At 36.3% G+C, this 14,507-nt stretch overlaps 1 protein-coding gene across 1 annotated transcript in view; it reads right to left on the reverse strand.

Moving 5' to 3' along the window:
• LOC309478893 (ryanodine receptor 3) overlaps positions 1-14,507 on the reverse strand; it is a 191,636-nt gene that overhangs the window by 150,639 nt on the left and 26,490 nt on the right. The window contains 5 exon segments of the mRNA XM_082142677.1: positions 1,880-2,060; positions 3,678-3,799; positions 4,838-5,002; positions 10,463-10,619; positions 12,770-12,844. Of these exon segments, the coding sequence (XP_081998803.1) occupies positions 1,880-2,060; positions 3,678-3,799; positions 4,838-5,002; positions 10,463-10,619; positions 12,770-12,844 (700 nt within the window).

Genomic DNA, 14,507 nt, shown 5'->3' on the forward strand with positions numbered 1-14,507 from the left:
CTGATGAATCAACTGAAGTGAAAAACACGAGCTGCTTTATCTCGGCGGCTCTTTACAGCAGATTCATTAAAGAACTCGTTTAGTTAATAAAGGCAGAGCTTTAACGAGCCCACAGAGGCCAGCGCTCCCATAAACACCAACACAGAACCACTGCAGGGGTTACAACACACTTTATGAAACCGGCCTTCTGTACGGCAAACATTTCCTGTTTTTACTCGGATTCTTTTGCTGGAAAACAAGATAAAAATAATGAAAAATAACTGACATAAATATGAGATTATATATATATATACAGTGCTGGTCAGAATTATTTGCCCCCTTGGTAAATATGATCAAAGATGGCTGTAAAAAATAAATCTGCTTTGTTTATCCTTTTGATATTAGCATTTTGTATATTTGTATATATATATATATATATATTTTTTATTGTATTTATATATGTCTTGTTTTAAATATATTTTATTGTTTATGTATATGTGTACAGTGAAATATTTTGTATATTTATACAGTATATATAACATTTACTTGTATATATTGTTTTCCAGTAAAAAAATTAATATATATAAATAAATTGTATATAATTTTATTTATTTATTTTTTTTTTACTGGAAAACAATATATACAAGTAAATGTTATATATACTGTATAAATATACAAAATATTTCACTATACACATATATATGTAATGTGAGTATAATAATAATAATTATATTTTTATTATTTAGATATTTTTACTGGAAAACAAGGGTAAAATACAAAACATTCTTAAACAAAGACATTTACCAGAGAATCAAGAAAACTTCTTTTCTAATAAATGTATCAAAATAAAGTGAATTTGTGCTTATATTGAGAACAATATCCTTGCTTTCTCTTTTAAAATATATTTTTCTGGGCCCATTGGCAGATATTTATATTTATTTTAACGTTGATCAATTTCTCAGAAAATGAGACTCATTATTTCACGTCACTTCGCTTTTTAAGTGGATTTAAGAACATTTAAATATTTCTACAGGAAAACAAGACAAACCTAATGAGTAAGAAAATCACTTTTTGCCGTGATTGGTCAATCAGGATGACACCAATTCATTAAAAAATGACTTCTCTCAGAATACAATCTGAGAAAACAATAAAAGATGTGAATTCGATACAGTTATGTAAGATAAAAGCAAAAGAAAACAATAAATCTTTGTTTTTTGTGATGATCTGCTGACAGAAAATCCACACTAAACTGAAAACAGACGATGCATTAATGACTCGGCCGTGGTTTAAAACCCTCATCCTTCCCTCGAGTCATTCTGACCCCAAACCTATTATTATTTCTTTTTTTTCTTTTTATTGAGTGTTTATAGATTAGAGTGGTTGAAATTGAAATTGAAAAAGTAACGAATCCTTCCCTCGCGGCTCAATTTGAGTGGAATATGAATGGAATGCGAGGAATGCTTCAGTTCACATAGAAAAACCTAAAAATGCTCAAAATTCTACCAGAAAATGCTAAAACTTTTTATAATTTCTATATTATAATGTCTACATGACATCCAAAGACACCTGATGTAAGATATTTAGAGCTGAATTAAAAGGGTTATGCATGAAATTGTGAGTTATCTTGAATTTAAGTTGAAAGAATGTGAGGAATGTGTTTAAATTACTATTTATTAATTATTTATTGATAAAATCTAGTCATTTAAAAAGGTAAATAAAATATAAAATAACGAAAAAAATATCCAAAAAATAGCATTAAAAAATATCCAAAATATTATCAAAATGAAATAAAATAAGCTTTCTGGACAAAACACAAAAATTGAGTATAATTTTAGTGCTTCGGGTCATTTTGACCCGCGAGGGAGAGATGTGTTACTCGGTCCAGGGACGTTCAGCTCACCTCCTGTTTGAAGAGGTTCTGCCGGTTCTTCAGCGAACGCAGTTTGATCTGTTTCTTCTCGTGCTCGAGCTCGGCATCCGGCAGTCTGAAGTACACGATCAGATCGTGCAGTGTCTGCAGAACCTCTTCGATGGGCAGAACCACACACACACGGTTCTTAGCGCTCAGACCGTCCAGCTCTCTGTCCACACAACAGCAGAGACAGCAACATTAGTCACATGTGTAAGAGCCATCATGCTCCATCTATAATGTGTTGTAGTTCCACTGTTGGACACTGGGGGCAGTGTGGGTTTAATGGGTATATCAGTAGCCAGAGAGAAGTGAAGACAGGTGTAACTAATGAGGGAAGCAAACTATTTCTGACCGTGTCAGGATCGTATGTGGACATGCAAACTTGTGGATTACAATGTGTTTTGGCATCGGAACTGTGACATATAAAGGGATGAATGCAGTGCTGGACTGGAAGCGTCTTGTTTGGATCTCAAGCGTCAGAAATAATCCTACAACACCTCTAAGTGACAGGAAGGTCATTGAATGATGAACACTGCTTACAATATTCCTCATTCAAATAACTAATACGCAGAATAAAGCTCCAGTTCTTCTCTATATCAGTGTCAGTGTTTCTGAACTCATTGTATCTTGAGTTTCTTCCGGGAACGAACATGTCACAATATTCCTCATTACAATAATTAATGCGCTATGCGCAGAATAAAGGGGCGGGGCCTGGTTGAGTTAGTTAGTAGTGTGTTAAATTGGCAGTTATGGAAAGGGACGAGACATTTCACAAACACACTCGAAGCACTCGACCAATCACAACACACTGCTCCAGCTGACCAATCAGAGCACAGTGTGCTTTTCAGAAGGAGGGGCTTCATAGAGACAGGAAGTAAACAGAGCGTTACTGACAGACTGGGAAGAGAGGAGCCGCAACAATGGAGAATATGAGGAAAATAATCAACATTCAAGCAGGAAAACCTGTTCTAGTAGAGCCTGAAACAACATCATCAAGACTTTGAACACACAGTCAAACCAAAACTTATTCAGACACCAGATATAATTTTTGATATTGTTTCACTAGTGTGATCAGGACACTATAGTTAATTTATGTAAGTGAGGAGAGCAAAATAAAGTAAACTGTGACATATTATACCCAAATATTCTTCATACAGTGACTACCAGTGACAATTATAAACATTTGAGACCAAAACTGATTGGGACACTTTGAGCTGATCATGTTTTGCTGAAGTGTTTTGTCTTTAATTGCTAATGCTCTTTTTACACACAGACTGAACACAATGAAGCACAGTCAAATATCAATGAGTTCTGCTCATATTTTATTACCATTTTCTAAACTATAGTGAATAAACTGTGATAATGTGAGAAATGTTGAAGAGGTCTGGATAAATGAAGGTTTGACTGTAGTTCTCTAAAACATTGATTTATATAAGCGGCCTGTGGGATAATAACCCATGTGACTGTAGTCCATCTCAGAGCTACGAGAGAGCACAGGCACAGGAACCGTGAAGCTGAAGAGTGACAGTAATGAACTTCCCGGAATAACATTCAATTCTGAGCCAAAACAGCGTCGCTTATGTAAGATTATGAAACATATTTCCTGAAAAACGTCCTGGGTGAAAGTACCATCAGGAGCTCGACTCACACAACACTCGAGATGCATGTGAGAGCTAAAGATAGTGTGTTTGTGAGCTCCAGTGCACCATCTGGCCAGAAAACACACTTATTCCACACACACGTGAGGCTGAACCGAGGTCAAAGGTCGTGTGTGTGTGTGTGATACCTGATGAAGCAGCTGAAGAGACGAGTGGTGTTCCGGATGATTCGAGCCGCTCTCGACTCCTCGTGTTGACATCGCTGAAGCGTTAGACCATCATCCATGTGTCCTTCAGAGTGAAGACAGGCCTGAAACACACAGAGGATCCGCTAAACTCACACCACACGTGTCTTACTCAATACTCAACGTGTGTCTGAGTTAATATGAGCACTTATGTGCATAATAACACAAGAACTAGAGAGTGTTGTTGACATCGCTTGACCAAAGCCAACGACACATGATGAGTTAGTACAGGAGGCTGTTGGGTATTATACTTAACTAAAGACATTTATTAAAAAATATACTGTATTTCAGCTAAAACTATACAGACATAAAATAAAATAAATGATAACTGAAATAAAATTAAATATTCCAAGGCAACATATGTCATTTTCATCATTTAACCTGATGCACTACTAAAACTGGAATTAAAATAAATCAAAACTATACATAATTCAATTTTTTTTTTTTACTAAAACCATAAAAAACATTTCCATTAAAATAAAATAAAAACATTAACTACAAAATGTTACCTGAAATATAATATGAAAAAAATCGTATATATCAGCTAGTAACGCAACTAAAATAAATGTTAAAAAGACAACAAAAAAACAAAACAAAATATATATATTTTTTTTTTTTTTTTTTTTTAGCTAGTTGCCAAAGCAACATTTCTCACTTTTATTCAGTTTAACCTGATATTCAGGAAAACACGTGTGATACTGATACTCTCGCTCGTGTGGTATTGCTTATCAATATTAAAAACAAGAACTCACACAAAGACATTTTTTGCACAATTTCTTGAATTTTGGGGACATTTTATTAATTTTGGGGGCATTTTTTCTAATTTTGGTGACATTTTTTTTTATTTTGGGGGCATTTTACTAATTTGATGAATTGATGAAATTAATGAATTTTCATTCATTTTGGTGGCATTTTTATTCATTTTGAGGGCATTTTTTCTCATTTTGGTGACATTTTTGTTAATTTTGGGGGCATTTTTACTCATTTTGGTGGCATTTTTGCTCCGAGCCCCAGTTATGTGTGTGTGTGGCGAAATGGAGCAGCTCATTTCAGGTCATTAGACCAGGTCTACATGAACTCTATGATGCAGATGTGAAGCTCACTCGTCGCTTGAGCGGCCCCAGTCGAGCAGATTTGACGTCGGGCGCCTGATAGGACAGCCAGAGTCCCGTCGCCACGTGCATCACGAAACACTGAGAGTCTCCGTACTTGATCTCCGCCACTCCCATGCCCTCGATGTCCCGCTTCGGACTGCACTCCAGCTTATCCTGAACAAACACAGAACACACATTTAATGCAGCAGACGGGAGGATCTGGAGTGTGTGAGACCATTCATTTGATATCAAGGCACTTTATTTCTAGAGCACATTTAAAACAGCCACCGCTGACCAAAGCGCTGCACAATCTAACAACTTTAGACTATAAAATACATAAATAACTCACAATTAACACACACAAATTCATACAGTTACATTGAAACAAAATAAACTATTCATGTGACATCAGATTATAATAAAACGTTAACTAAAACAATATAAAAATGTATAATATTATTATATATGATATATATTAAAAAAGTCATAAAAACTACATAGACATATTAAAACAAGACAAAATAATAAAATGTCAAACACAAAAAAACTGAAAATATGACAATAAAAACGTAAAACATTAATAAACACTATAATAGCATTTCAATTATACTAAAATAACAGGCTTCCTTTGCAATCTGGAGGCCGCTTCAAAGAAATGTAAAATGATGAAGATTAAAAAGAAATTTATAAAAAACATAGACATACATATATATATATAAAAAAAAACTTAAAATAAAATGTTAACAATTTATAAAATAAAATGTAAAAAATTCAAAAACATTTTTATTTTACTTCTTTTCATTTAATTCAATTTGGAGGCTGATTAAAATAATCAGAAAGTATCACATCTATAAACAGCTCTTGCTCTTTCTGTCGAGCATTAAATATTAATAGTTAACAAGCACAGTTTACAACGAAAGCATGAAGCGTTTACAGCTCATCACTCATGTGATTATGTGAGTTTGACCTGGAAACATGATGATAGATCTGGAGCTCTTCACGACTCAATAATGAACTAACATTACAGCACATCCAGAGGCAAAGCTGATGAATCCTCAAACACTGGGATCGCTTTCCCTGCTGGAACGTCGGGAATAAAATCAAAGCAGCGGAGGGAGAATAACTGGATGACAAATGACACACTATAAAAGTGATGGTTCTCATTTAATGAAGCTCTGGAGGAAGATCCTCTTTGCTGAATATTGACCCTTCGAGAGCTGGAATCAATTAGAGCATCTGTCTTTTACAGATTTAACTCTAATAATTCAATAAACTTCAGTGATTTAGTCTGATATTAAAGGCCTCTGTGGAAGCTGACTGATTAGTAATGTGATGAACATCTGTAATGTGTCTGAGAGTCTCTTCTGCTCACTAAAGCTGCATTATTTAATCAAAAATACAGTAAAACAGTGAAATAATGAAATAATTCCAATGTAAATCAGCTGTTTTCTATGTGAATATATAGTAAAGTGTGTTTTATTCCTGTGATCAAAGCTGAACTGCAAGTTATAAACTCGGAATTGCAATTCTGTTTTTTTTCTGCCATATCAAAACTGACAATTTTTTCTTGCAATTATGAGTTTATATTTCACAATTTAGACTTTTTTCCCTCATAACTGCAAGTTTATGCACATTATTTCAGATCACTAGTGCACTGAATGTTGTGTGTGTGAATGAGTGCACATTATTTCAGATCACTAGTGCACTGATGTGTGTGAATGAATGCACATTATTTCAGATCACTAGTGCACTGAATGTTGTGTGTGAATGAATGCACATTATTTCAGATCACTAGTGCACTGAATGTTGTGTGCGTGAATGAGTGCACATTATTACAGATCACTAGTGCACTGAATGTTGTGTGCGTGAATGAATGCACATTATTTCAGATCACTAGTGCACTGAATGTTGTGTGTGAATGAATGCACATTATTTCAGATCACTAGTGCACTGAATGTTGTGTGTGAATGAATGCACATTATTTCAGATCACTAGTGCACTGATGTGTGTGAATGAATGCACATTATTTCAGATTACTAGTGCACTGATGTTGTGTGTGAATGAGTGCACATTATTACAGATCACTAGTGCACTGATGTTGTGTGTGTGAATGAGTGCACATTATTACAGATCACTAGTGCACTGAATGTTGTGTGTGAATGAATGCACATTATTACAGATCACTAGTGCACTGAATGTTGTGTGTGAATGAATGCACATTATTTCAGATCACTAGTGCACTGATGTGTGTGAATGAATGCACATTATTTCAGATTACTAGTGCACTGATGTTGTGTGTGAATGAGTGCACATTATTACAGATCACTAGTGCACTGATGTTGTGTGTGAATGAGTGCACATTATTACAGATCACTAGTGCACTGAATGTTGTGTGTGAATGAATGCACATTATTACAGATCACTAGTGCACTGAATGTTGTGTGTGAATGAGTGCACATTATTTCAGATCACTAGTGCACTGAATGTTGTGTGTGAATGAATGCACATTATTTCAGATCACTAGTGCACTGATGTGTGTGAATGAATGCACATTATTTCAGATTACTAGTGCACTGATGTTGTGTGTGAATGAGTGCACATTATTACAGATCACTAGTGCACTGAATGTTGTGTGTGAATGAATGCACATTATTACAGATCACTAGTGCACTGAATGTTGTGTGTGAATGAGTGCACATTATTTCAGATCACTAGTGCACTGAATGTTGTGTGTGAATGAATGCACATTATTTCAGATCACTAGTGCACTGATGTGTGTGAATGAATGCACATTATTTCAGATTACTAGTGCACTGATGTTGTGTGTGAATGAATGCACATTATTACAGATCACTAGTGCACTGATGTGTGTGAATGAATGCACATTATTACAGATCACTAGTGCACTGATGTTGTGTGTGTGAATGAATGCACATTATTACAGATCACTAGTGCACTGATGTTGTATGTGAATGAGTGCACATTATTACAGATCACTAGTGCACTGATGTTGTGTGTGAATGAGTGCACATTATTTCAGATTACTAGTGCACTGATGTTGTGTGTGAATGAATGCACATTATTACAGATCACTAGTGCACTGAATGTTGTGTGTGAATGAATGCACATTATTACAGATCACTAGTGCACTGATGTTGTGTGAATGAATGCACATTATTACAGATCACTAGTGCACTGATGTTGTGTGTGTGAATGAGTGCACATTATTACAGATCACTAGTGCACTGATGTTGTGTGTGAATGAATGCACATTATTACAGATCACTAGTGCACTGAATGTTGTGTGTGAATGAGTGCACATTATTTCAGATCACTAGTGCACTGAATGTTGTGTGTGTGTGTGTGTGAATGAGTGCACATTATTTCAGATCACTAGTGCACTGAATGTTGTGTGTGAATGAATGCACATTATTTCAGATCACTAGTGCACTGATGTGTGTGAATGAATGCACATTATTTCAGATTAGTAGTGCACTGATGTTGTGTGTGAATGAATGCACATTATTACAGATCACTAGTGCACTGATGTTGTGTGTGAATGAATGCACATTATTACAGATCACTAGTGCACTGATGTGTGTGAATGAATGCACATTATTACAGATCACTAGTGCACTGATGTTGTGTGTGTGAATGAATGCACATTATTACAGATCACTAGTGCACTGAATGTTGTGTGTGTGAATGAGTGCACATTATTTCAGATCACTAGTGCACTGAATGTTGTGTGTGTGTGTGTGTGTGTGTGTGTGTGTGTGTGTGTGTGTGTGTGTGTGTGTGTGTGTGTGTGTGTGTGTGTGTGTGTGTGAATGAGTGCACATTATTTCAGATCACTAGTGCACTGAATGTTGTGTGTGAATGAATGCACATTATTTCAGATCACTAGTGCACTGATGTGTGTGAATGAATGCACATTATTTCAGATTACTAGTGCACTGATGTTGTGTGTGAATGAATGCACATTATTACAGATCACTAGTGCACTGATGTTGTGTGTGAATGAATGCACATTATTACAGATCACTAGTGCACTGATGTTGTGTGTGTGAATGAATGCACATTATTACAGATCACTAGTGCACTGATGTTGTATGTGAATGAGTGCACATTATTACAGATCACTAGTGCACTGATGTTGTGTGTGAATGAGTGCACATTATTTCAGATTACTAGTGCACTGATGTTGTGTGTGAATGAATGCACATTATTACAGATCACTAGTGCACTGAATGTTGTGTGTGAATGAATGCACATTATTACAGATCACTAGTGCACTGATGTTGTGTGAATGAATGCACATTATTACAGATCACTAGTGCACTGATGTTGTGTGTGAATGAGTGCACATTATTACAGATCACTAGTGCACTGATGTTGTGTGTGAATGAATGCACATTATTACAGATCACTAGTGCACTGAATGTTGTGTGTGAATGAGTGCACATTATTTCAGATCACTAGTGCACTGAATGTTGTGTGTGTGTGTGTGTGTGTGTGTGTGTGTGAATGAGTGCACATTATTTCAGATCACTAGTGCACTGAATGTTGTGTGTGAATGAATGCACATTATTTCAGATCACTAGTGCACTGATGTGTGTGAATGAATGCACATTATTTCAGATTACTAGTGCACTGATGTTGTGTGTGAATGAATGCACATTATTACAGATCACTAGTGCACTGATGTTGTGTGTGAATGAATGCACATTATTACAGATCACTAGTGCACTGATGTTGTGTGTGAATGAATGCACATTATTACAGATGACTAGTGCACTGATGTTGTGTGAATGAATGCACATTATTACAGATCACTAGTGCACTGAATGTTGTGTGTGAATGAATGCACATTATTACAGATCACTAGTGCACTGAATGTTGTGTGTGTGTGAATGAGTGCACATTATTTCAGATCACTAGTGCACTGAATGTTGTGTGTGAATGAATGCACATTATTTCAGATCACTAGTGCACTGATGTGTGTGAATGAATGCACATTATTTCAGATTACTAGTGCACTGATGTTGTGTGTGAATGAATGCACATTATTACAGATCACTAGTGCACTGATGTTGTGTGTGAATGAATGCACATTATTACAGATCACTAGTGCACTGATGTGTGTGAATGAGTGCACATTATTACAGATAACTAGTGCACTGATGTTGTGTGTGAATGAGTGCACATTATTTCAGATCACTAGTGCACTGAATGTTGTGTGTGAATGAGTGCACATTATTTCAGATCACTAGTGCACTGAATGTTGTGTGTGAATGAGTGCACATTATTTCAGATCACTAGTGCACTGAATGTTGTGTGTGAATGAGTGCACATTATTTCAGATCACTAGTGCACTGATGTGTGTGAATGAGTGCACATTATTTCAGATCACTAGTGCACTGAATGTTGTGTGTGAATGAGTGCACATTATTTCAGATCACTAGTGCACTGAATGTTGTGTGTGAATGAATGCACATTATTTCAGATCACTAGTCCACTGATGTTGTGTGTGAATGAGTGCACATTATTTCAGATCACTAGTGCACTGATGTTGTGTGTGAATGAGTGCACATTATTTCAGATCACTAGTGCACTGATGTTGTGTGTGATCACCTTGGAGGCTCTGAAGCAGAAGGCTGTGGCCGTGGTGTCGGATCGCTCTCGGTCCTGCAACACAACGCCCCGGTCCTCGGTCAGCGCCAGATAGTGGCCGGTGGTCAGGTGACGCAGACGGAATGGTTGACCCCAGCGAATGTGACTGCCACACCAACTGAACACACATGGAGATCATGGGTTAATAAGGTCATGTACAGTTCAGCGTTAAGGACTCTATTTTAACGATCTAAGCTCATTGTCTAAAGCGCACGGCGCTAGTGAACTTATGGCGCGTCCAAATCCACTTTTGCTAGTTTAAAGACGAAAAAAATGGTCGGTGGTCCCGGCGCATGGTCTAAAAGGGTTGTCCCTATTCTCTTAATGAGTAATGGGTGTGTTTTGGACGTAACATGCAATAAACCAATCAGAGTCTCATCTCCCATTCCCTTTAAAAGCCAGTTGCACAGACCTCGTTTTCAGACCAGCAGCAAATAAAAATGATAACTGCGTCGGGCTGAAACTAGCAAAACACACTTGCGTCGCGCCTGGCGCTGCATTGCACTAGATGTGTGAGAGGGCCCTTAGTGTTTAATCCTGTTCTGTTCACACACAGTTCAGCGTTTAGTGTTTAATCCTGTTCTGTTCACACACAGTTCAGCGTTTAATCCTGTTCTGTTCACACACAGTTCAGCGTTTAGCGTTTAATCCTGTTCTGTTTACACACAGTTCAGCGTTTAGTGTTTAATCCTGTTCTGTTCACACACAGTTCGGCGTTTAGTGTTTAATCCTGTTCTGTTCACACACAGTTCAGCGTTTAGTGTTTAATCCTGTTCTGTTCACACACAGTTCAGCGTTTAATCCTGTTCTGTTCACACACAGTTCAGCGTTCAGCGTTTAATCCTGTTCTGTTCACACACAGTTCAGCGTTTAGTGTTTAATCCTGTTCTGTTCACACACAGTTCAGCGTTTAGTGTTTAATCCTGTTCTGTTCACACACAGTTCGGCGTTTAGTGTATAATCCTGTTCTGTTCACACACAGTTTAGCGTTTAATCCTGTTCTGTTCACACACAGTTCAGCGTTTAGTGTTTAATCCTGTACTGTTCACACACAGTTCAGCGTTTGGTGTTTAATCCTGTTCTGTTCACACACAGTTCAGCATTCAGCATTTAATCCTGTTCTGTTCACACACAGTTCAGTCATTTACAGGAGCGACGACTGCATTCTACAACTGAATTAACTCTGAAAACTGCAGGGAGTGATAAACGCGTTTACAAGCGGTCTACGCACTGCGTACCGAATCGAACCGAACTGTTAATAATGTGTGTAAACGCGCGTCAGAGATGTGTCTTTTTTTATGTGAGCCTCGTCTCATTTGTGTTGCCAGATCTTGCTAGAAAAAACAGCAAACAAGAACAAGCCCATAATAAACCAAATAAATACAAATGCATTATATTGAAAACAAGACCAAAATATCGCGACTCGCACCTGCGCATTTTAAAGTCCCCCTGTAGTCAATCATTTTATACCTAAAACTCATCTTTGATCACCAAAATGAATTTTTTAACGTTTTTCCTTGCAAAAGAATGTCTTCATGCCTTAAAACATCTTGAATGTAACTCGACACCCTTGCCTCATTTAGTATGCGTGGTTCTATGAATATGCAAATGAGCCCCGCCTCCACTCACTCACTCAGCTCAGAGATCCACTGGTTGACGATCACACGTTGATCTGATTGGTTACAAGGTAGTTTGTGACGTCAGAAACACCAGCGATTTCAAAGCGTGTTTTTGAGACTGTCTTTGGTTCACTGCAGTTTTAAGGAGGAAATACTCAGCAATGCTGTCGACTTATGAAATTACACATGCTTTGTCTTAAAGCAGATTAAAAACACCACATAGACACATAAACAACATTAAAAGCTGGATTTACACCACAGGGGGACTTTAATAACTCCATAAACTTGATTGTTTTATGAGCCTAGAAGCGCTTAATAAATAGATAAATGGATGAATAATAAATGGTTATGGCAACAATGCAAGAGAAGCTCAGCCTTTCAAACATAAACAAAACACAACGGTGGTTTATTTAAAATGGCCAAATATAACGAGGTTTGGTCACTGTTATATTAATTTGCAGTGAGTCGCGTTCCATTCAATTACGTAATGATAATTTAGGGGATTCACTGCCATATTTAAATGCATTTGTCACTCCTGAAACTTAATAACTAATAGCTATAATGAATTACAATAATTATTACAGAACATCCTGAAGGACTGTTGACTGAGACGATCTCATGAGTAGATCTTGGTTCTGAAGACACACACCTGATCCGCAACGGCTCCAGCCTCCACAGAGATCGGGCTTTCGCTCCGGCTTTACCAGTCTCATAGTTCACCAGTCTGAAAAACACCAGTCAAAGCAAGTTTCCAAGAAACGGGAGGCAAAAAAGCGTTTAAAATCAACACAAACGCCCCCCAAAAATGCACAATTAAGCTAAATCAATTATGACTATTAAAGTGAAATGTGAAAATGAATGAAAAGTGTTGATTGTGTGCATCATTTTTTTAAATTTTTTTGCTACGTTCTTTGCTTGTTTTCTGTATATAATTGATTTCCAGTTTGAAAAACCATTTCAACTAAACTAACCAATGTCAAGTCTTGATTTTCTATTGTAAGAAGCAATAAACTAATTCATAAATGGTTCTTATCTTGTTTTGTCTGTAAAGCCAGAATATCATGTGCCGTTTCCCCAAACTCAAAGCATTTTTTATGTATTCTATTAATCAATATTAACATTATTACAGTATCAAAATCAATTATGATTTTTGTCATAATATTGCAGCTCTACCCTGGAATGAGTTCCTGTTTTTTAATTGTATCATTTATAAATTATCATTCAAAAGTTTAGGGATTTTTTAATATTTTTCTCTTCTGCTCAGCAAGGCTGCATTTATTTAATCAAAAATACAGTAAAATTGTGAAATAATATTCCAATGTACATCATCTGTTTTCTATGTGAATATATAGTAAAGTGTAATTTATTCCTGTGATCAAAGCTGAATTTTCAGCATCATTACTCCAGTCTTCAGTGTCACATGATCCTTCAGAAATCATTCTGATATGATGATTTGATGATCGAGAAACATTTGTTTGTTTATGTTAAATATTTTTATGGAAACTGTGAATATTTTATATATTTTATTCAGGATTCTTTAATAGAAAATTCAAAAGAACAGCATTTATTCATTTTTTAAGTTAACAAATGTCTTTACGGTCAATTTTGGACAATTTAATGCATCCTTGCTGAATAAAAGTATTTCTTTCTTTAAAAAAAAACTAAAAACGTACTGACCTGAACGGTAGTGTACATGTACTTTCAAATTGTATAATTCTGATGAACTGATTAAATGTAAATGCGTACCTTAAAGCCAACGCAAGTCGCTTTGGATAAAAGCAACTTCCATATGCATAAATGTAAAGGTAAATAAGAATGATTAAAGACAAATAAATCTGAATCTAAAACCGCCAGTAGGAGGCAGCAAATCACTGTCCTAATGAGTGAGTCATTGAATCGTTCACTCAACCGATGCATTCAAATGGCTGATTGATTCAGAAATCACTCACTTCTCTACTACTGTACACACTAGGCAGTGCATATGTCTGAATTCACAGCACGATTTCAGACGCAGTTAAATCCTAAAGCCGACTTAACCTTCCCTCGGGTCATGTTGACCCGCAAATCATTTTTGATAAAACTTAAAAAATTGAGTGTTTATCAGAGGGGTCCAGGACTCCAGGACTTTTGTCGCACTTGAACCACAAATACACACTTTTTTTGTTTTTAAATGGATTCGAGGAGTTTTGTGGTTGAAATTTTAAAAAGTAACAAATCCTTCCCTCTTGGCTCAATTTGGCCCTCTTAGGAATGTGAGGAATGCTTCAGTACACATAGAAAAACATAAAAATGCTCAAAATTCAGACTAAAAATGCTAAAACTTTACCAAAAAATTATTTAATCATGTCTACATGTGTATCTGAATGCACAAAACTGCATTTTTGCTG

Source organism: Leuciscus leuciscus (genome assembly GCF_965113295.1).
Source record: "Leuciscus leuciscus genome assembly, chromosome: 17".
In the NCBI taxonomy this organism is placed as follows: Eukaryota; Metazoa; Chordata; class Actinopteri; order Cypriniformes; family Leuciscidae; genus Leuciscus; species Leuciscus leuciscus.